The 23786-nt window shown below is 43.9% G+C and overlaps 1 protein-coding gene across 2 annotated transcripts in view; it reads left to right on the forward strand.

Moving 5' to 3' along the window:
• Positions 1 to 23786, forward strand: part of MYPN (myopalladin) — an 80539-nt gene that overhangs the window by 12732 nt on the left and 44021 nt on the right. For both annotated transcript variants that reach the window (XM_066619480.1, XM_066619479.1), the window contains exon 2: positions 12762 to 13631. In XM_066619480.1, the coding sequence (XP_066475577.1) occupies positions 12763 to 13631 (869 nt within the window). In that variant the 5' untranslated portion in view covers position 12762. The remainder of the gene's footprint in view (positions 1 to 12761; positions 13632 to 23786) is intronic.

A 23786-nucleotide genomic window follows, 5' to 3' on the forward strand; every position in this document is an offset into this window, starting at 1 on the left:
ATTATTCCATATGTAACATAGCAGCATATTTATATAGGTTGATGGAAGATACAATGAAGTATTGTACAGATAAACCTTCATTAAAAAAAGCCACTTGTAGATTCGCAAACTAAATTTAAAAAAACTGTAAACTTAAAACGCTTAAGCAGCTGCATAAATAAAGATCCTTGAAGGAAAAGTATACTTGCCACCTTTAGCAAGACTCTTCAGAATTAAAATACTTAAAACGGTGATCATTAAAGCAGTCAAGATGTACTCTGCAGTATTTTGTAAGACAATTACCCTTCAAGATACTAATGTAAACATTAGTATTAGTAAACATTATATTTTGCAAGGCATTTACATAGGAAGGCCCTACTGACCTGTGTGAAATGACTCCAGAATAAAAAGTGAGAGAGTTGCAGTAAAATCTTCTTAGGACCATAACCCTAATAACAGATAATCAGCTTCAAAATATAATAGTTCAATTAATTTGAAATATTATACTTGGAATGTTAACATGGTTGCCTTGTAAAAAGTGTGATTAATATAAACGTTTATTCACCATATTAAAATATATAACATTCAGAACTGAGTTTTTATATAAGATGTTCTTAATACACACAGTTATGCTATCACAATTTTGACGTATTTAATCAACATAATCTATAGTTTTTTTAGAATACACTGATATGCACTGAAGGCCAACAGGTGTCATAGCTATTAAATGAATGCTGGAGTAGCAATTCAGGAGTGCAATAACATGTCAGCACATAAAAAAATCAATAGACATCAGTATTATGCTTCATATTCATCCAGATTTCAGCAGATTACAGTCCTAAAGTCATTTGCTCCCTAATAGTTCCACTGTATGAATGAATTTATTTTCTTTCTGATTATTAGGCTATAACCTAAACTTATTTATTTGAAAATGGTTGGTTGGCAACCTTCAGTCTCGAAAGACTATGGTATAAGTCTACAGCACCCGGTATTCCCAAGCGGTCTACCATCCAAGTACTAACCAGGCCTGACCCTGCTTAGCTTCTGAGATCAGGTGAGATTGGGCATGTGAAAATAAGTTCCAATTAAATCAACAGATGTTATTGTGATTAGTCTCAAGATGGTAGCTATGCTAGCTGAAAGAGAGGGAGAGTGAGAACACTGTGACTCTTCTGACAAAATACATTTCTGCTGTTACATCCTTCCCCACCGCCACACCACACCACACCGGTAAGAGGACCAACAGGCTTCAAATATATCAAACTCCACTTGTTGTTACTAGCTCCTCCTCTCCACTAAACAATGGTGAACTGAATTTTGCCATGAGACCTAACCATGCAGTACCCCCCTCTGCCCAGTTCTGTGCTTGTACGTGCATAGCTGTGATAGAACAGAATGTAGCACTGAGTTTAATAATATAAAAACTGGTATAAAATTAGAGCTTGATCGTTTTTTAGCAGTCAGAAACTCTCCTTAATTGAGTGTACTAGGCAGGATAGAGCACGCTCCAGCTTCTGAGGAATAGAAATAGAAATAGAAATGGAATGCTGTATGACCTACATCTGAGGTCAATAAAAACTCAACTTCATCCACAGGGGCTACGATATTCTACTTACAACAAAGTATAATTTGATCTGGGTTTGTTAGGGCTTTGCCAGATCAAGTCTAAGCCCTGGAGTGTGTTGAATGGAATAATAATTCATTTGTATGTGTTGTCAAAGACAAATTATATTCTACCCCCTGCTAGCAACTATTTCAGTTGCTATTGTATTCCTATTCTAAATCAATATACTAGTATATAAGACAGAATCTACCTATTCGAATTATAATATTACTTAGTATTTATATAGCATCTTTCAAGCATTCAAAGTACTGCACATGAATTATCTTGTAATCCTTACAAGAACCCTTTAAGATAAAGGAGTATTATTACCCCCATATTGCAGCTGAGAGGCAGGCAGCTAATCCTAAATTGGATAGCATTAGAGCCTCAGATCACAATCCTATGTGTGTCTCCTTGGAAGTAAGTCCCACTGAATTCAACAGGACTTACTCCCATGAAAGTGTGTATAGGATTGTAGGCTTAGGGCCCAATCCTGAACAGTGCGTGCTGTCTTATTACCAGCGTGCACTGTCGCAAACATGCCATAAAGCATATTTGCGAGCCCTTGACAACAGCCGAGTGCTGGAGCTAGCCCAGCACCAGCCAGCGCTGGGCTAGTGCCGGTGGAACACCGGTGCTCCGCCACTCCGCGGTCACTCGAACTGCCGGGCAGTGGAGAGGTAAGTGAGGGCATGGGGTGAGGCAGGGAGGAGGCTTTCCGGGGCAGGGGGAGGCAAGGGGAGGGCAAAGAGAGGGCGGGAGAGGAGGCAAGCTGGGGGGAGGAAGCGGGGCAGGAGGGAGGCAGGACTGATGGAGCTGAGCTCCACATCATGCTGTGAGGCCCGACACAGAGGCTTTTGATTCTACAGCAGCCCAAGGACTGCCACAGAATCAAGTAGCTCCATTGCAGGGCTACTTTTCTTCCGCGGGGGAAGGTGACAAAAGTCCCCTTCCTCCGTGGAGCTGCCAACAGCTGTCCTGTTGTGCAAAGGATGCCACAGCAGCCTTTTTGGTGCCATGGCAGTCCCGGCACCATGATCAGCCTAGGATTGGGCTGCCTGTTTCTTAGCCACTATGTACACCAAATGTCAGAGAGTAGAAGCATTCGATGTGCTTGACAACAATTCTTTTCTGGCTAGCCCACTTTCTCAGTTAGGAAAAACAAACTGAAATATGTAGACACCGCTTCAGGTTTAATTTGAACTAAGAATTGCCAATGTCAGAATGTGTTTTTTTAAAGGACAGGTCCTAGTAGTATTAGTAAACCTTTATTGGCATTAAAATGATAAACAACAATAACATCAGTAGTAATAGCCAGCACAGTGGCTGGGTTGCCGAGAAAGAAAATCAAAACAAGAAACTGATAAGGGAAAAAGGGAGGGGAACAAAAGGGGGAATAGGATCAGGGTGGAGGTTTTAGCTTGGAAACTACAGAAAGAAAATCTGCTACTGCATCCGTTATGGCCACAGAGTTGTCGCTCAACAGGTCCTAGTATTTGAGCCTTCTGAGATGTCAAACAGAAGTGATATGGAAGGATGTTCTACATGTGAGTAGTGCCATTCTCTTTTCTACCTGGTCTGCGCATAGGTATGTCACTTCCATGTCACTGAATCAGTATGGCCAGGCAGTGTGCATTTTGGACTGGGTTTTCTGACCCTGCTTCATTCTTTTCTGTGCGGTTTCTCTATGCAGCAAAACAGTATTAAGCGCCCATATCCATCATTTATATGCCAACATAGTTTGGAACATAGGAAGCTGTCTCATACTGAGATCATTGATCCATTAAGCTCAGTATTGTCAACACTGACTGGCAGAAAATCTCCAGAGTTTTAGATAGAAATCTTTCTCTATCCTACATTGAGATACAAGTGATTGAACATGGGACTTTTTGATGCAAAGCAGAAGCTCTTCCATTGACCTACAGCACCCTCCCTTTGATAGGTTACATGTATGAATCAGTCATCACAGATCAAACTTTATAAATGGGCTTTCATGACTCCATCTCAGGCAGAATACTTTTCACTGAAGGCAGTTCACATGTTCAGTTGTGAATCATCTTTGTCATCATCATCAAGAATATTTATATACCACTTTTCAAAAAGAGTAGTCACAAAGTGGTTTGTATAGTAACATAAACCAAATGATTCCCTGTCCCCAAAAGCTTCACAATCTTACAAAAAAAAATACAGAAGAGACACCAGCAACAGCCACTGGAAAAGACACCTTACTGGGGCAAAGAGGGATAGTTGCTCTCGCCCTGCTAAATACCACTTTAAAATGTGCCTCTTTGCCCAGTTAGCAGGGGTTAGAGATATTATCAAGAGATGAACTTTTGAGTGGCATTTGAGGAGCAGTCCAAGCCAATCTCTCACCAAAACCTATCCCCAAATTCCATCAATAACTCCTACCCCTGCCAACCCCCCTACCACTATCAGCACACACCCCACCATCTTTGCTCCTCCTTCTCCAGTTCTGCCACTGTTTTTTTGTAAAGTGGTTGGATGGAGAGACTCCTGGGAGGAGAACTCTCCACTCCCAACATTATCTCTGGCATCCACTTTACAAAACGTGGCCGTGGAGCTGGAGGAGAAAGTTAGCCCTTCATATCCTCCTATTGCATGCTCAGAGAGTACAGCAGAAGAGGGTGGGGCAGTCAGATGGAGCAACCAGGCAGGCAGAGGGTCAGGGAAGGTGGCAGCTGGGCACAGGGCATCCCCTGCAAGCTTGCCACCTCCCCTGGCCTGCTGGCTAAAACTATGGATTCAGCAGGTGTCACGGCTGGGCTGTTTCTGATGGCATGTTCACATATGTGAATTGCTTGTAAACTGAAGCCATACTTTAAAAAAAAGTATGCAGAGCAGTTTGCATACAGAGACACAGAAGAAGATGGTTTCTTGTACCAAAGGGACTCATGATCTAAAAAGAGACACGAGGAAGCTACCAGCAACAGCCATGGGAAATACTTTAAACTGGGTTGAATAGGGACATTTGATCTTCCCTGCAAAATACAAGACAGTCACCACTTTAAAAGATGCCTGTCCCTGTTATGTCCTTTGACAGAATTACTTTTCCTGGGTATATCTAAGAATGCCATTGACATATACAGTACACGTATCATGAGTTTTAGTAATGCTGTAAAATTGAGTTCTATATGATATTCTACAAAGGTTAAGGGTGTATTTTTGGGATACATGGCAGAAACATCAGACAGGATGTGATCCCCTCTGTTGAGCACAAATCACTCCTCAGCTAGAATTCTGCATTATAAAGCTACTAACAGTTTGTCCTTCAGTTCAGCTGAGCCAGAATATTTGGACTGAAGCTTATCATAGTGAAATTGATAAAATAAAATGGCTTCCTTGACAACCGCAGAGGAAGGACATTTAACAGTTCTGTGGCCAAGCTATTCCACTGCTACACCATACTTGACTGAAAGACTTTCTCATGTTTAACCTAAAACAATCCTGCACAACCCCAGACTGGCCATGAAGGATGATCAGTAGTTTTCATGTTTTAAAAATTGGACCACTTTAACTTGTCACCAACCAGTTAACCTCCTACTGTTATTGCCTGCCTGGGACAGCAAATAAATGTATGTATGTATGTATGTATGTATGTATGTATGTATGTATGTATTTGAGGCACCCAAACATGCAATATATGACTGAAAGGCTGTGTTTGGTTTAGCAGGCCACAAATTGTAGAGGCCTGGAATAAATATTACATTACTTTCATTGAAATCCTATTATGTTCTCAGTGGATGTGAACACTTGCTATCTTTCCCTTTTCTCACCCTGGGGGTTAGATTTATCCAGCCACTTCAGGAGCGCAGTTTCTTTCTATCAGTAGTGACTCTGAACAACAGAAGGAGAATTGAACATTGTGAAAAAGTCCTTCACCATGAAACCTGGTCTAATGTTCAATTGCACATATTTTTTTAAAAGTTTGAGTGGGCCTGCTGCTGCTTGCAGGGAATTTTAAGCATTTTTGGCTCCATGATGTCATGTTATTGTCAATATTATGTCAAAGCTTCAGGTTGCCAAAAATGTACAGAGTCAGGTCTGGTGCCAGGTTTTTGAGAGACCTCAAGAAACTTGTAAAGGAAGATTCTGTGACTGTCTTGGAATGGGTGGAGGAAAAATGTGCGCACTTGAACTGGGAGAATCTAGTTTAAACAACTTGGGGTGCAATCCTAACCCACTTTCCAGCATGGACATAAGGGCAATGCAGTTCCAGATAAGGGAACAGGCATTCCCTTTGAAGAGGCCTCCATGAGTGCCACCAACTGCAGGATGCAGTACATGTCCCATTGGCACCACTATGCCAATGTGCTGGAAAGTTGATTAGGATTTGAGCCTTAGGGCGCAATCCTAACCACTTATGTCAGTGCTGACATAAGGGCAATGCAGCTCCAAGATAAGGGAACAAACATTCTCTTACTTTGAGGAGGCCTCTGTGAGTGACAACCAACTGCAGAATGCAGCACATGTCCCATTGGCACTGCTATGCCAGTGCTGGAAAGACATAAGGGTTTAGGACATAAGGTTTGCGCCCTTAGTTGATCGGTTGAGGCTGAACAGGAATCATACATAGGTCAGGAGAACAAAGAGTGGATGAGAGGTGGAAGCAGGGAAAGTAAGTTTGAACAGCTAGAAACGGAGCAAAGAAATTCTAAAAAACAACGAAAGCTAAGAAACAGCCAAGCTGTCCTAAACTGTAGACTGAACAGGTTTGGGGTGGAGGAGGGGTGGAGAACAGGGTGGTGATGTTGTGGGTGGATTGAATCCAGGAAGGGAGCAGGTTCGGTGGCAGTGGTAGCTGCCAAATTCTAACCCCCTTCCCAGACCTGATCCCACAGCACAGGTCCACGCGGACCTGCACCAGCTGTTTAGCTAGCATAGGTCTGAATAGAGCCCTCTGCACTGTGGAAGCTTACCCCTGGGTAATGGAATGATTGCTCCTTTACTCAGACCTCTGTAACTGCAACCCCCACAGAATGCAATGGTAGACATTTTGTTGTCCCTGCATTAATGGGGGAAACAATAGGATTGGGCTCTATGGATGCAATCCTAGCTTGCCCTTGCGCTGGTGCAAGTCCCTTGTGCCGGCCCAGGAGGGCTGCAAATGTGCCATAAGGCATGTTTGCACCTCCTCGAGAGTCATCTGGGCTGGCGCACGGATGCTGCATCCAACCTCCGTGCCGACTCTTCTGAGGAGCCTTGCATCAGCCAAGCTCGGCCAACGCAAGACTCTGGGGTGGGCGGAGAGGAGGCGGAAGGAAGGCTGTTCTGAGGCGGGGGAGGGCAGGCGGAGGGCAGTCCCAGGGGCAGGCGGATGGGGAGTGGGAGGCGATCCATGAGAGGGACCCATAGGGGCTACAGTGGCTTACCCGGAGGTATGGAGAACAGTTTTCCCTTACCTTTGGCTGAGCCACTTTGGCACCCTATCTCACACTGAATACAGTGCAAGTCTCCTGGCTTGCCTGTTCCAGCGCAAGATAGGATTGCACTGTTAATCAGACTTTCTAGACTGACAGAAACACATTATGCATCCTTCTGATGCTGGAGAGAAAGATATTTTAGGAATTAACCATATCCTAGCAGGACAACATCAAAGCTTCAATCATAGCTTGGCTGGAATCTCCCACACAATGTACATCTCATCAGCACAGCTGGCCAGCTCTCTTTTATTCCATTTTGGGAGTCAAGTCCCCCTGCTCTGACAGAATACTTTGAAATTAACAGTCGTTCTGATTTCCTGCTCCTCAGGCAGGTAAGTGAACTTTACTAGTGATCAGTTGTGAGCTAAAGGGGATGTCAAGGCTGTTGTCCTCTGGTGAAACCAGACGGTCATGGGACTCCAATATACATTTGCGGAGTGCTATATGTGATACATGACTAGAGCTCTGGATAGAAGGGAGGATGAGACTGGCTGATTCCTAGGTCAGCCTCAGTTTATAGAAAGCACTATCGTTTATAGGGAAAGCGGTTTCCTCAGAAGAGGATGTTTGTTTGAGGCACCTTGTGAAGATGCCTTGGTATTGCTGAAGAAGTAGGTAGACTAGGGGTGTCAAACTAGTTTCATAACAAGGGCCAAACAGCATTCATGGTGCCTGCTGAGGGCCAGAAGTGATGTCATTAGGCAGGAAATGATGTCATTAAACAGGTCATAATCAAAAATAAAGCAGTTTTTCTCACTTAGGAACCCATTAGCTGCAAATGACAGAAAATACACAAATCTTGATGATTTTTCAAGATATGGGACAGCCCAATTTTCACATGGGCTGATCTTGTAGCAGTAACACCCCAGCAATTCTGAGCAGCTGAGAGCCTGAGGGCCAGATCAAAAGCTTCCCCTGGCCACATCCGGCCCCCGGGCCTTATGTTTGACACCCCTAAGGTAGACTTTCTACATTTATTTTCTCAGTGTTTATTGTTATGCATGGGTCTTAATTTTATATTAAATAGCAATTTAAAAAACCTAATAAGAGGGATGTGCTAGAGTCACTGCACTTGAGTTCCAAGTTGCCAACCCCCTGACTTGACTGGTGAGTCATAGCACGTGGCTGTCACAACTCAACCTGAGCCATTTTGACTCAAGTCATGAGTTATTTCGAGAAATGTGTCGAAATGTTATTTCGAGTTAGGTGTGATTCCACAGAAAAAATGGAGGTGCAGTTAGTGTGCGTTTGTATGTATGTGGGGGAAAGTTCTCGTTTAACACTCCACTGATGTTCCATCCCATCTGCAGTCAGTGACGTGTTGAAGTCCTTCACTTCAACCACCATTTTCATTTCATTTATGTAAACAAAAGCTCTGCTTTTATTGAGTGAGTGTAGCAGTGCAGAAAAATGATTGGTTCATGCAAACTGAGCCATAAGGTCTTGAAGGTGTTCTCCTTCTATCACAAGGAAATGCCTCCCCTATGATTTCTCCACCTCCTCCCCAAGCCCCTCCCTGGGCTTCTATCCAACAATTTTTTCCTAATGCAAGAACCCCATCCCCCCCTCCATTGGGCTTCCCTCCTTCATCCTGGAAAAAAAACCAGGCCATCCATCATTTGTTCCTAGATGGCCAAAAGCCTCCTCCCCTATGACTTGGCTGCCTCAGCCATCTTTCGCTTCCTCCCCCCCCCCCAGCGTCGTGCAGCCAGCCAGACAAAAAACACCTAAAACCTCCATCTTCCCCTCCACTCCCACCTCCAAACCATGTACCCTCTTCCATCATGTCTGCTGCTGCCACCAGTCTAAATGCTAGCTTCTGGATCACTCCACGAGGTCTTTGGCACACACAAAAACAGTTTTTTTAAACAGGAAGCACGCATGCACGCACACGAAACAGAGTCATGAGGACACACAAAAGGCAAGTTGTCACGCAAGTCAATTTGAGTCATGACATTTTCAAGTCCCTGGCTATGAGTCATGTTCAAGTCAGCGACATCTGTGTCTCAAGTTGACACGAGGTGCAGGAAATGTGTGTTTTCATGACTTGAGTAAAATCGTCGCGATTCAAGTGCTGCTCCCTTCCTAAAAACAGGTAAACATCTTCCTTGATTTCTTGTAAACAGCTGAGTAACCACTTAATATCCTCAACTTCTGAAACAGAAAAAAAATGAGTAAGAGTGATCTGTTTTGTTTGCTCCCAGCAGGTGTTCTGTGCCTTAAATAGTTGCCTCAGAGGTAGAAATCAAGATTTGTTTTGTTGTATGCATGTTTCCCCTACACAGTCAGGGAAGAAAAAACCTTTACCTGCTAACTCCTATCAGTTAGTCAGCTCTCAAAACATACAAGAGAGTTACCAGAAAAAAACTAAGATGGCAATTCTAGACATGAGAGTTCCAACTGAACAGGTGCCACTGCCAATAACTGGGAGATTAAAGGAGACGTCTTTTAGAACACAACACTGTAACAAAATTTGAACACTTGTTTTTATCTGAATATTTTGAGGGTTTTTTTATTAATTTTGATTTCAAAAATGCCTCTGTTTTTGGCATACCATCAATCGTTTAGCCACAATTTACCCTACTCTGTTGTGTAATATGACATGTATTACAATGCATTAGGCCAGTGTTTCTCAAACTGTGGGTCAGAACCCACTGTGGGTCGTGAGCCAATTTCAGGTGGGTCCCCATTCATTCCAATATCTTATTTTTAATATATTAGACTTGATGCTACCATGGTATGTGACTACATTTGGGGAAATGTTACAGACCTGTACTTTTAACAAGCTACTATATGTATTATGTTAGCAATTATCGTAAATGGAACTTACTCCTGGGTAAGTGTGGGTAGGATTGCAGCCTAGGATCATTAGAATGTTCCTGCTTGATGATGTCACTTCCTGTCATTACATCACTTCTGGTGGGTCCTGACAGATTCTCATTCTAAAAAGTGGGTCCCAGTGCTAAATGTGTGAGAACCACTGCATTAGGCAGTAGGAAAAATACAAACACAAAATTTAAAATAACTAAAAAAGTTTTGATGATACAAAAAAATTATGATTAATGTTGGAATCAGCGGCTCTGAACTGTATAAGAAACATGAAAAATTCAATATAAACAGTTTTTTTGTTACACAGTGTAATGGCTCCAACACCCCCCCCCCCAAAAAAAAACACAAACTGACAAATCTTGTTATGAAACAGATTTTAATATACCATATACCAATGGTCCCCATACTTTATCTGAAAGTAGAGACTGCTGTATGTGTGCAAGGGGGGGGAGGCGACAGCACTTCCGTATTCTTGCTGCTGCTGAGAAATCAAGGGGTATTTACACATACCTGGGGGTTGGTATGGCCCTTCAGGTGGTCTGGGGGCCTCCTCTGCGGGCCTCCTCACCCCTCAAAACAGCTCCCTGCATTAATCATGTTTTTGTCACAAAACCAGAAGTGGATCACAATCACTGCAAGGAGCCATTCTGAGGCATGGGGAGGCTCACAGAGGGGACCCTCCGCACCCTCCTGGTTACTGTCCATAGCAACCCCAGCACTGACTTATCAGCACCAGTGAAATCAGCAGATCCCCTAGCAGGCTACAGCTGCCACTCACCACTTGCAGCAGCAGTCCAGCTGCTCCTGATGGCTGGTAACATTTGCGACTGCAATAAAAGCACTGTAGGCCACCAGAACACTTGTTCCAGCAGCATAAAGCCCATATGGGATTTGGCTATAACTTCAGTTATCTTTTGAGTTTGCAGATATCACAGGAACAAATCCTTTCAAAGTCAGATACTTACCATCATCCAACTTGAGGCACAGTTGGGGTGATAGAGCAGTTTAGGGGGGCTTAAGCTAGATGAGGCTTAAGCCTACTGTGTAACTGGAGCCATGTGCTTTATTTTTCAAATGTAACTAACAGTTACAGAGTAATCTGGATTAGGACCTTAATGTAGATGGAAGGGAACTCTCATCATTTGCCCCCAAACCATAGTCCAGATATAGATCAGAGGGCTTGCAGGTACACTGGGGGGGAGGGAATCTCCTGGGATGGGAACTCAAGTCAGGTGACTTGAGTCCAAGTCACAAAAACAAAAAAAACTTGTTTTTTTGCTGATTCATGTACACTCAAGTCAGGCGTGTCAATGACTCCAACACTGACTTGAGTCTGAGGCCACTGATTCAGAAATGAGTCCCCATGCATGCAGACTTCAGTCTGCCTGGGTTACTGGCTTACTGTTTTCATGGCATGAAAGACCTCATGGGATCATCATTCAGAACAGGTGTACAGCAGGGAAGTTCCAACCAGGAGGCAGGGAATGGTTAATGTTTCAGTTTTGCATTGAGCAGGAGGGAGGCGAGAGCAGGCTGTCTTGTCCATCTCTAAAGGAACCAATGATCAATAGATGAAGGGGAGAAGGTGGGGACAGGCAGTTCCTAGCCATCCTGAAGAAACTCATGGCATGGCTCCAACAGGTTCACTGAATGACCAGCTGCAATGGTACTACTTCTGAGTAGAGCTGCAAAGGATTGGGTCATACTGGTAAGCCTCCCAGGTGCTGTGCATGAGCCTCCTCCTGCTTGCCCTTGCTATCCCTGCTCTCATGCAGGCCACCCCCTCCTGCCTTGTTTACAGATGGGGTGGGGACATCAGAGGAGTATTAAATGAGAACTATAAATGAACTTTAAATCAGAATTAAAACTGTATTACACAAATTGGCAATGACCAATGAATGGGCCCTGGGGCAGTTTTATCTGCCTTCCGTCATGAACTATCAAACTGTAACTGAAGTATGGTAGAAACATTTGCCCACTGATTTACTTATAAAGGAAAGAAAATAATTTTACATTGTAAGAAACAAAGATATTACATACTTTATACCTTTTAATTTTCTATGTAACATATACCTAACATGTTAATGCATATATTTGTGTCTATATTGCCTGAAGCATCCTAACCACTAGGAGGGGCAATAGCTCAGAGGTAGGCAGCACATGTTTAGGGAGGAGCCTTTGTAAAGTTGCCAACTCTGACTATTCCTGGAGCTATTTTTCCAACATGATGTAATGTTGGAAATTCCTAGACACTCTGTTATAATCTCCAGAGTTGCTTTTGGTAGTTACCTGGAGACTGATGCTGATTGGTGGAGTTTCTAATCCAACCCTGAAAGGTTGGCTATGCCTTACGTGTAGAAGGTCTAAGATTAGTTCCTTGTATTTCCAGTCAAAAAGATCTTGGGTACTATGACTAAGAAAAACCTCTGCAGGTGGCCCTGGACAGCTGCCACCAGTGAGAATAGGCCGGGGTGGGCAAACTTTCAACTTTAGGGATCCTGGACCTTTAACAATTGTGTAGGAGAGAGAATTTCAGCAGTGCAACTTGTCATCTCACAGATGACAACCCTGGTTTGCCCACCCCTGGACTAGACAATACTGGGATAGAAAAATGGGCAAGTTCACATGTTCCTGGTACCGTCTTTATTATAGGCTTTGTGAGGGGACCAGTTTGTGTAGCAAAATACGTTTCAGGCTCTCAGAGCAGTTTGGAGAATATGGTGGCTTCCAAGAATACCAAAGTTGGCCATCCGAGACAAAGATCATGTCCTAATTAATATAAAGAGGCTGTGCACATGGGCAATAGTCTGTGTAGAAATGCTCCTGTATTTCAGTTTGCAGAAACGTAGTACCTGCAACAAACTTTCTATTGATGAGGTTATGGTTCTATTTGTACTCTTTGTTCACAGCATGCAAGACAATACTCCAGAATCTTCTACTTCAATAACTCAACTTCTGAGAGAGAGCTATTTAGCTGAAAACAACCATCAAGGGAATAGTGAAAGAAGCCGATCAGAACCGTCTCCACATTCTTTCCATTGTGGCAATACTTCTGGGTCTTCAGATGAGGTGGCTGGCCAAGAGGACCTTCTAGATCTTTCTGCCTTTTTAAGCCAAGAAGAACTAGATGAAAGTGTGAACCTGGCAAGACAAGCCATCAATCAAGATCCACTTGAGAACAAGCCAGACGAGCAACAAATCCATGTATTTTATCCCTCTGAGTTGAAAAGCTCTGGAAATACAGTTGCAAACAAACACTTCCAGTCTACATCACCAACTTCAGACAATAGCCTAAAGAAGCAGCAGTTTGGCACAGAGGCAGAATCCAAGAAGGAATTCCTCAACAAGGCAGCAGATTTTATTGAGGAACTTTCTTCTCTTTTCAAAGCACACAATTCAAAAAGAATCCGACCCAGGACATGCAAAAACTACAGGAGCAAACTTGACTCTAAGAATAAGGCTACCCAGGACAGTAGTTCTGGTTTCACAACTCTGTCTGAAAACAGAGAAAGGCCTTGTATTCCAGTACCTCAAGACATAGATCAAACTGAGCACTCACTTGAAAACCCAGAGAATCCTCAGCAGGCAGAGTCGGAAGCTGTACATAAATTAGAAAGTTCAGAGTTAACAACAGAATCATCAGCTGCATCGTTTTATTCTGAGGAGCCTATAGGCCAACAACCACATTTTTCTCAAAAGCTGAAGAGCAGAGAGGTTCCTGAAGGAACTAAAGTGCAGTTGGACTGCATTGTTGTAGGAATCCCAGCACCTGAAGTCAGGTAAACGTGTCATGTATTTCATGTCCCTATTGTATAGTATACACAGGGTGGATTACTGCATTCTAATGTCCTAAACGTTTCCTTAATGTGTCGATATTAGAAGCCAGAAGTTGCTGTTATGATCTTGCTTCAATTCCCCTTGGGACCTTGGAAAGGTCACTTACCAGCTGCTCTGCACAAGGCTGTGACTTTGAGATTTGACCTCTATTTAAGACCTTTATTCAAGTTTAATAGAGGGTTTGGTCATGCGTTTACTTAAGTCAACAGCCACTATCAGATATATGTCTCTATGCAACATAGGGATCAATGACAGCCTTACAAGCAAAGAGAAATTTGGAGCTGTAGACATGATAAATGCTCATCTTAATGGGGCCTAAAATCTCAAATAATAGAAGTAGCTGCAAATATGCATTAACCACATCTACAGCTATGACAATTTTTGTACAAATTGTGCCACTCATCCACACAGGTGTGCATACATGTGATTGGTTGTGTGCTTCTCTGCACTGTAATCACTCTAAGGGCACAATCCTAACCCACTTTCCAGCACTGACATAAGGGCAGTCCAGCTCCAAAGTAAGGGAACAAACATTTTGAGGAGGCTTCCATGAGTGCCACCCAACTGCAGGATGCAGCTCATGTCCCATTGGGACAGCTATGCTAGTGCTGGAAAGTTGGTTAGGATTTGGGCCTAAATGTCACAGATACTAGATATTTCACTTTTAAACCTCTGTGAGTGCCTAAGGGTGCAATCATGACCTGGGCTTGGGCCAGCATGAGTCCCTTGTGCCGGCTCAGGAGGGTTGCAAACGTGCCGTAAGACATGTTTGCGCCTCCTTGGGGGTCAGCTAAGCTGGCTTGCAGAGGCACGCCAGCCTGTGGAGGCTGGAACAAGCCTCCACACTGACGGAGGCACCAAGCCTTGCGTCGACCCAGCTGGGCTGATGCAAGGCTCTGAGGTGGGTGGGGAGGGGGCAGGGAGGGGGCACGAGGGAGGCATACCTGGGCAGGGGAGGGCATGCGGTGGGCGGCCCTGGGGGCAGGGAGCGGTAGGTGGTAGTCAGTTATGCCGGATCCCAACCGCTGTTCCTGAGGAGATCAGAGCGGCTTCAAACTGCTCCATTCTCCTCTGACTTATGCCACCTCAAGAGGTGGCACAAGTCTGAGGAGACCCATAGGGGAGAAGGCGCTTTACCCAGAGGTAAGGGGAAAAGTTTCCCCTTGCCTCTAGCTGAGCCACTTTTGGCCCTATCCTGCGCTATCCTCCTGGCTTGCCTGTTCCACTGCAGGGTAGGATTGTGCCCTTAGTGTGTGACAATGGCACATATTCATGTGGACCAGCCTGGATAATCTAGGCCGTATCCCAATCTCACTCCTAGCCAGCCCAATTTCATTGGCACAGTTCCAAGTGACCCCATAGGGATGGCTGCTGCACTCCACAGGGAAGGGGAAATAATTCCCCTTACTCTGAGTTGCATGGCAGCCAATTCCTACCCTGCACTGGATAAGGTGCAGGTCAGTTGGCCTGCCTGTTCCAGTGCAGGATAGAATGGGCAATTACTGTGTTACTTGAATTCTTTGGCAGTCACTATCTTCCATTGTCAGTTCCCAATATAAGCTGCAATTCATAGTGGCCTGCTTCACACAGTATTGTTGTATGCTTAAAGACTGTAAAATGCTTTGTGAACAAAAAAGTAAGTTCCTGATTCTGTGACAAGCATCATAGGAGTCCTATAACCCAGAAATGGAAACAAGCATAGAGCTATGCAGATAGAAAGAGCAGCCTTCATTCTCATTGGTTCCCATCATGTTCTATGGCAGTGGTGGTTGTGAACCACCACCACGGGCTGACCAAAGTGGTGGTTATGACCCACCATCAGGAACAAAAACTGAACCATTCCCCCTTAAAGGGAGTGGCCCAGTAATGTGTGTCCCAAGAGTACTGCAGCGATCATAGGACCCCAGGCATTTTCCCCCTTACCTGCAGGGTCCTGCTGGCCTTGGGGATAGTCTGGAAGGCCGGCAGCCCCCTCTGCTGGCCTTCCTGATGCTAGAAATCACTCAATTTGGGGATCAGAGTGCACTTCTCGTTTTCACGTGGGACCCTGCAGGTAAGGGGAAAAAACCCTGGATCCATGTGGTGCCACAATAAGTGCAGCGCTATTGGGACAAACTTCCTGGCCCAGACCCCAACCTTTCAAATACTTACCTGTGGTCCCAAGTCTGAGAAGGACTTTGAGAACCTCTGTTCGATGGGATGAGCTGAGAAAGGTGGAGTCATTCTTGGAGAATGACTTATATTCCATCCCTTCTCCGAGGAGTTCAAGGTGGTGCATATTGTTCCCAGCCTCCCACATGTTTATCCTTAGGGGCATTCTAGAACAATAAAAACAAAATACTGCAAAATAACAAAAAAATTGGGCTTATAAAACAATAAAACACTATCTCCTGCTCAATTAACAAAATAACACAGAAATTTACCTATTAAAGTGGCTGTGGAGCATCTGTGAAGCATTCTGAGTGCTTCTGACTGTGTTCCTAAGCCTCTAACTCCACGTGCAGCTCTGCTGCTTTCTCCTAACTAGCTGTAGAAACTTCTAAGCCTGCTCAGAAGCTGCCAAGGAAAATGCGTGGAGCCCTATGGAACGTTAAACTGAGACACACTGTGCATTTACTCAAGAGTAGGTGAATGCGCCTCAGTTCACTCGAAGGGTAGGCCAAGAGGAATGTAGTAGGGCAGGAGGTCTGGTCTAGAGGGTAGAGCCTCCATTTGCCTGAAGATTAACATCCACAAGGTCGCCAGTTCGAGGCCACCGGCACCGTGCGACCTTGAAGCAGCCGGCAAGCTGCAGCTGAGCTGTTCCATCTGCTCGGAGTGTGGGAGGATGGAGGCCAGAATGTTAAAACCAGATCGGAGTGTAACATCTTGAATGTGGTGGTTCTTGAAAGAGAGAACCTTCTTTCAATTTGTAAAAATCCCTGCGTGGATTTAATAAGCCTGCCTGTGTAAACCGCCTTGAATAAAGTCTTGAATAAAGACCAAGAAAGGCGGTATATAAATACTGTATATTATATATATATATTATAGTACCACCAGAATGGTCCCAATCTGATGAACACAGGCCCAAAAAAACACCAGAGAAAGAAGTCCCTCCCTCCAAGCTAACAAATATATTGAGCCCTATAAAAAGTGAAACTAAGGGTGCAATCCTAACCTCACGTTAGGCTGGCACAAGTCCCTTGCACCAGCCTAGGTGGGTCACAAATATGCTGTAAAGCACATTTGCAGCTCCTTGGGAGCAAGCAGCACCAGCACATGGAGGTGTGCTGGAGCATGGAGGCTGCATCCAGCCTCCATGGCAGCTTGAGGAGCGAGACTTACGTTGGCCGAGCTTGGCTGATGCAAAGCTCTGGGGTGGGCGGGGAGGAGGTGGGAGGGAGGAGTTCCAGGGTGGGTGGAGGGCAATCCCAGGGGCAGGCAGGGAATGGGAGGCGGGGCTGAGATCTGGCTGTCAGATCCCAACCCCCTTTCCTGAGCAGCACAGAGCGGCTGCAAGCCTCTCCGCTGTCCTTGGACCTGTGCCATCTCAGGAGGTGGCACAAGTCCAAAGAGACCCATAGGGGCTGCTGTGGCTTACCTGGGGGTAAGGGAAAGAATTTTCCCTTACCTCTGGCTGAGCCATTTTGGCACCCTGTCTTGTGCGCGATACAGCACAAGCCTCCTGGCCTGCCTGTTCCAGCACAGGATAGGATTGCACTGCATGCTACACATTCATGTTTATTCACGAGTAAGCAAACATACCTTGTTCCAATGAAAGGCAAGCCGAAGGGGAATGCAATGCAAGGCCACAAGAATGGTCCCCATCCAATGAGCATGAAACTCAACAAACACTCCAGAAAGCACCCACCCATGGTAAGGTTATTGGTGTTCCCCTCCCCACAGTTTAAAATCAGGTTTTTTTTCCCCCATAGCAATTCAATACTGTGTTCAATTCAGTTGGTTTAAGTTGCTGTCTTCTCAGTGTTTTAACGTTTCTTTTTTGTTTGACAGCATTCAGTTCATTGTAGTTATCAAGTTACATGCAAATCTTAAATGTCTCCTGTACAATTACTCAAGGGGAGGGGGTGTTTTATTGCTGTGGCTATGTCAGCTGACAGCCACAGGCATAAAACATACATATACCACCTATATGACCGTGATTACACTTGATAAAAATGCTTTAAAATTGATTAAAATGTTAATTTGGAATAAAAACACATAACCGCTTTCAGCCTTTTTTTCTTTTTTTTAGGATAACACCGAAATTCACACACAAAAGCCATTTTAGATTGCCCCTATTTATCCTTACCTGTATGTATTATAGTAATATTATCAGAATTGCTGAGAGATTTAAGAAGTGGGCATTCAAAATATCATCTCAAAATTTCAACATGTTTATAGAATTGTTAGTATAACACACTGAAAGACAGGCAAACAATATTATCAAGTGATGTACATAAACTTATGAATCAACCCTAAAACTCATAATATTTTTAGGGTTGATTCATAAGTTTATGTACATCACTTGATAATACACTACTTAACGACTTATAGCTGAATATGTGAATTGTTCTCACTGAAGTATAATGCTTGATGTATGAGAATATGAAAGTCTCGTCTGGTGTGCTTGATCTGAAGATAAAACAATGCTAGACCATTAGTCCATCTAGCTCTTATTGTCCAAAGTGAGTGACAGCAGCTTTCCAGAGTTTCAGACAGGGGTCTTTCCTAGCCCTACATGGAGATGCTAGGGATTGAACCTAGGACCTTATGCCAGAACTAGGACTACTGAGTTACAGCCCATTCCCATCTATGAGAGCCATTTCACACATCCAGGTCACCATCCGATTATACAGTCATTGAGTGATGGACAGGCACATATGAACTAACCGTTAGGCATCCTATTTTTTTTTTTAATCCAACTCTTCCTCCAAAGAGCTCCATGTGATGTATATGGTTGTTCCCCCACTCCATTTCAAGAGTTCTGTGAAATCGGTGACGCTGAGAAACTGTGACTGACCCAAGGTCACCCAATGAGTTTCATGGTTGAACAGAACTGGAACTTGGTTAAAGTCCTAGTTGGATACAAGCAAAGTCATCATATATTAATAAATATAAAGATTGGCCAGGACTTCGCTTTATGTTTTTTAAAAATCTGATCACAACTGATGTATCTGCACAGTTCTGTCTCTATAATGCATGCATGTTCATTGAATGCAGTTGGGTTTACTTAAGTTTCAAGTGTGTTTTAGAATGGGATCTTGCTGAATTGTGGAATCCAATTTCACACTGTCTATAGGTAGTGATGAAGATTTCAGAAAACACACAATATGAATTCATAGTGAAGGGAAATACCCTTCTTTAGCTTCTCAGAAGTTCTGAAGCTTGTACAGGTCCAGCCTATTTATACACGGATTTTTTATACACAGATTTGACTCAACAGGAATGGCCCCTGCAAATGAGAAAGAATGTGCTGATCCCTGGATAAGGGGAAAAATGCATCCCTTTAAAATCAGTTTTAAAAACTGAACAGTCCTTTAACAACAGCCTCCTTAATGAGAGGGGGGGCAGCAGGCTAACAATCCATCAATCCTTCTCCCTCCTGCGGACCCCTCCCTTCCCCCAGCACTTGAAAGAAACCTGATCATTTTGCATTGGTGAAGGGAGGGGCTGAGTGAAGTGCTGACGGATTGTCTTCTTAATGACTCTTATCTTAGAGTCAAAAGGTCAGCAAGGCTGTTTTTCAATCACTGGAGCATTTGTTTTTTAAATTGATTTGCTATAGTTTGTTTTTTTTTAAATCCATGCAAATAATTAGTCTCAACCTGTAGTGAGTAATTAAGCTTTTTCACTTTTTCACTGTTGTTATTATTAGCCACAACTAATGGCTGTGGCAGGATCTTTGTGCTATTTTTTGGTCTCCATGACTTGGGTCAGTTCTTCATAAGTTCCCTACAATTGTTTATGTTGTTGTTGTTGTTAAACAGTATTTATATACCACTTTTCAACAAAAAGTTCACAAAGGTTTACAGAGAAAATCAATATCCAAAAATTGATGCATTTGCATCTGAACGTTGACAGTCTGAGAGAAATTTTGTGAAAGTTTGAAACCTCAGGCACACCAGTGATTTTGCGCCCATTATAATCCTATTTCCCCCCCCCCCCCCACTGTTGCAGCTGCACAAAAAAGGTGTGCACTGTATCCAGTGGGGGATGGATTGGGAGGCTTCAGAGAGGAAAGGGGATAAATCCCCTTACCACTCTGTAAGCCTCCTGCTCTACAATGGGTTTCCTCAGACCTGTGTCAGCTCTTTAGTGAGTGCAAGTCTGAGGAGAGAAAGGGGACGCGTAGGCTGCGGAAAAGGAAGAGAGAATATGGTGTTCACCATTGCTGCCAGATACACCTCCTCCTGCAGCCTCCTGCTCCTATTCCTCCCCCCTTCCCTTATGTGCTCTGGTGGGTCAAGGTAAGTCTGGTGACGGATGAGGAGAGCTACCGCCTTTGCAGCAGTGCTCCCAAAATGGCCACTGACTGCTGTGCTCTCCATTGGGAGCCATTTTATGGCAGCAAAACTCAGTTCTGCTGTTTTAAATGGCTGTGCATGACAGCCCAATTCCATATAAGATGTTCACTTGTGTACATCTGAAAAGCTGGGACATATATAAAGCTGGTTTAGGCTTTAGACACACAAAATTCATTTTGGATTGTTAGTATTTACATGTGAATGTCAACATTTCTGAGACTTACAGCACAATCCTATGCGTGTTTACTCAGAAATAAGACCCACTGTGTTCAGTGGTGTTTACACTCTGGTAAGTGTGTTTAGGATTGCAGTCTTTGGGTGTTTACCGCTACTTGTGCAAATGTTTTACTGGTAATGCTAATTACTGAAATCCTCTGGAAACTGGGTCTATTTATTCTGGGATCTTGTCTCAGTTTGCATTAGCTGACTCTGAGCAAGTTGCATAAATGATATTCCACTGGAGCATTTTCCACAAGGATTATTCCAGGAGGCTTCCTATGAGTGCAACATACTACGTCAGAGCTGGCCCACTGAGACAGAATACAGTGCTAGATGGATCACGAGGGTAACCTAGTAAGGCCAGTGTTAGGATCTTATACATTTCCTCCATTGATTGTAAGTGATTCATATTTGCCACCTCTACTCAGAGGTGTCTGCGTTTTTTCCATTTTGGCATTTTTTCCAAACTATTTAGCTCACCTCTGTTAGGTTAATTTTACTTTGGCTTGGCACACACAGCTATCCTGTGAAGTGTCCAGAGGATTTGAAGACCTATAAACAGGCTGTATGTCATACATTTTCTATGAGGGTACTCTAGTCATTGGCATAAGAATAGTTCTGAGGAGCACATTCTAACATTGCTTTGTTTGAGGATTCAAATCTTTCACACTTTAGTTTCTGTTCCTAATCATATATACAAGATCCTAAGAATGCTTACTCAGAAGATCAGTGGGACTTACTTCTTGGTAAACGTAATTAGAATTATAGCTATATTCTTCATCAACATACAAGGTCACTTACTTCTCATTACATGTCATTCACAGTACAACAGTATCAAGCTGCAGGGACCATAGCTCTGTAGTGTGGCAAATATTTTCCACAGAGACCTCCTTTGCCATATCCTAACCCAGCTCCTGGCCGTCCCACTGTTACACTGGGCTTCCCAGATTTGCACCAGCTAAGTAACTTGCAGGCTGGGACTTGATAAATATTCCCTTACCCTGTGAGACCTTCAACTACCTCCAGTCTTGTGCTGGATACAGTGCGGGCTGTGTAGCCTGGTTGCGCCAGCACATGTTAGGATTTGGTTGCCCAAAAGCTAACCAGGAATTAAATGGATTCTCTTCCTTCAAAATCACCACCAAGCGGAAGGAAGTGAGTCTGTTCACTGCGTGGCTTGCTTTCTTGGGCAGTTGGTAGGTAAGCAGGTTAACAGGAGGTTCCCAGCAAGCAGGGTTGTATAAAGGGGTTGATGCATGTATAACATTTAAAATGGCACTACTGCTGAGAGGAGAGCGTGATGCTGCTACTCACCATTGCCTAGGAAGGCAAGCAGAGGGATAACTGACAGATGTACTGACCGGGCACCAGGGGCAGTGATGTCATAATGCCACATGATGGCATGATGTCACTTCCAGGTTCTCCCTGAAGAGTGGGACACTTGCTGCTGTGGCTTTGCACGCCCTATTCTGTCTTCTGTGGAGGCTTCCAATCAAGCCAAATCCAGTTGGGTTCCTTGAAGTTAGTGTGCTGTTTGGAATCAGTTCACCTGTTCTGACTGATGTAAAATACAAAGTATTTTTTAAGTCACAGTGCAATTCTGTAATACAGGTTGGGCATCCCTTATCTGAAGTGCTTGGAACCAGAAGCATTTTGGATATCACATCTTTCCGAATTTCAGAATACTTGTATATATACATATAATGAGAGATATTGTGCTTAGATTTAGCCCAAGTCTAAACACAAAATTCATTTATGTTTCATATACCCTTTATACACATAGCCTGAAGGTAATTTTATACAGTATTTTTAATAATTTTGTGCGTGAAACAAGGTTTGTGCATGACACACAGTTCATAATTTTATTTCTTTAGGTCAGTGGTTCTCAAACTTTTAGCATCAGAACCCACGTTTTGGACCCACGTAGTGGGTCCCAACCCACAGTTTGAGAAACACTGCTTTAGGAAAAAAAAAAAAGTGTCATGTTGGTGCTCCAAAAAGATCCATATTTTGAAATACTCCATATTTCAGAATTCCAGATAAGGGATGCCCAACCTGTACTTGTCCAGGTGTAAGACCCATTGAATACAGTGAGATTTTTTTTTGCAGTATCTTGAACAGTATCCAATCCATAGCAGGCAGATCACTGCCCTATAATGGAAATGAGATGGATAAAATTTTCATTATTTTTGGACAAGTGTAGAAATTGCAGATCCACACAGGAGAATTAAAGTGGATAAACAAATGCTCACCAAGACTGACACAGAATCCAATCTTGTAGCAGTGACTAACATTGAAAACTTTTCAACTTCTGCTCTCTATAGCCAAGGTTCATCAAGAAATATTAATCTATTTCCTTGTTTCACATTCTATTATGCTAACATAGTAGTAGATGGCAGTGGTATTCAAACTGGAGTGTCATGACGCCCTAGCCTGAGAATCCTGGTCCCTTTCCCCTTAAGGGGCGGGGGCAGCCAGGAGGCAGGGAGGAGGCAGCAGCGTGATCCCCAGGATCACGCTGCTCAGGGGGGCTGCATGGTGCACTTGCAGCCTCCTGGGGATGCTGGGATCCCCTGCAGCCTCCTGGGGATGCTGGGAGCCCTACACGACCTTCGGCAGGGCTCCCCGGGTCAGGGAAGGTGACAGCGGAGCGATTGCGCCCCGCTCCGCAAAACCAGAAGCAGAGCACAATCGCCCCATTTCCCCTTTTGACTGGGCTGCAGGGACTGGGGTGCACCCTCCAGTCCCTGCAGCAGCCGTCCGTGGCTGCGGGGAGCCGGGCGCGAGCACCTGCAGGGCTCCTCAGGTCAGGGAAAGTGAGAGTGGGGCAATCGCCGCTGCCTCCCCCCGCCCCCGCAAAGACTTACTGCGGGATTCAAACTCCCTGCAAGTTTGAAAACCGCAGGTATGTGGTACTGTCATATGTGCATTGTTAACCACTGAGGATTCCATGTATAGAATGAAAGGTGCAGGGCTTACTTATTCTCATAAATACATAAATGTGAACTTTTCGTGGAAAAGTGGTATATAAATACTGTTGTTATATATAAATAAATAAATAATAACATTCTGGCGGTTTGCAGCAAAGGACATTTTCTTAATCTTACATATTCCTTTCTCTTGAACACTTTGGTGTGGCAAAGCATTTCCTCCTTCTCTCCACTTGAGGGTTGATTCACATAACCACGGGGTTGGTAGCTGCTGGAAAACTATTGAAAATCTTATACATGTTGGTTCTATGCCTATCGGAAGACAGTTGCATACAGCCACCACATGCAAGATTTATCTTTCTGTATGTTACTGCAAATGCTAAAAGTACGTTTTGCAAGCCAATGTAAAGAAGTTCTACCAAAAAGTGTAATCTTGAACATG

Source organism: Tiliqua scincoides, chromosome 3 (genome assembly GCF_035046505.1).
Source record: "Tiliqua scincoides isolate rTilSci1 chromosome 3, rTilSci1.hap2, whole genome shotgun sequence".
In the NCBI taxonomy this organism is placed as follows: domain Eukaryota; kingdom Metazoa; phylum Chordata; class Lepidosauria; order Squamata; family Scincidae; genus Tiliqua; species Tiliqua scincoides.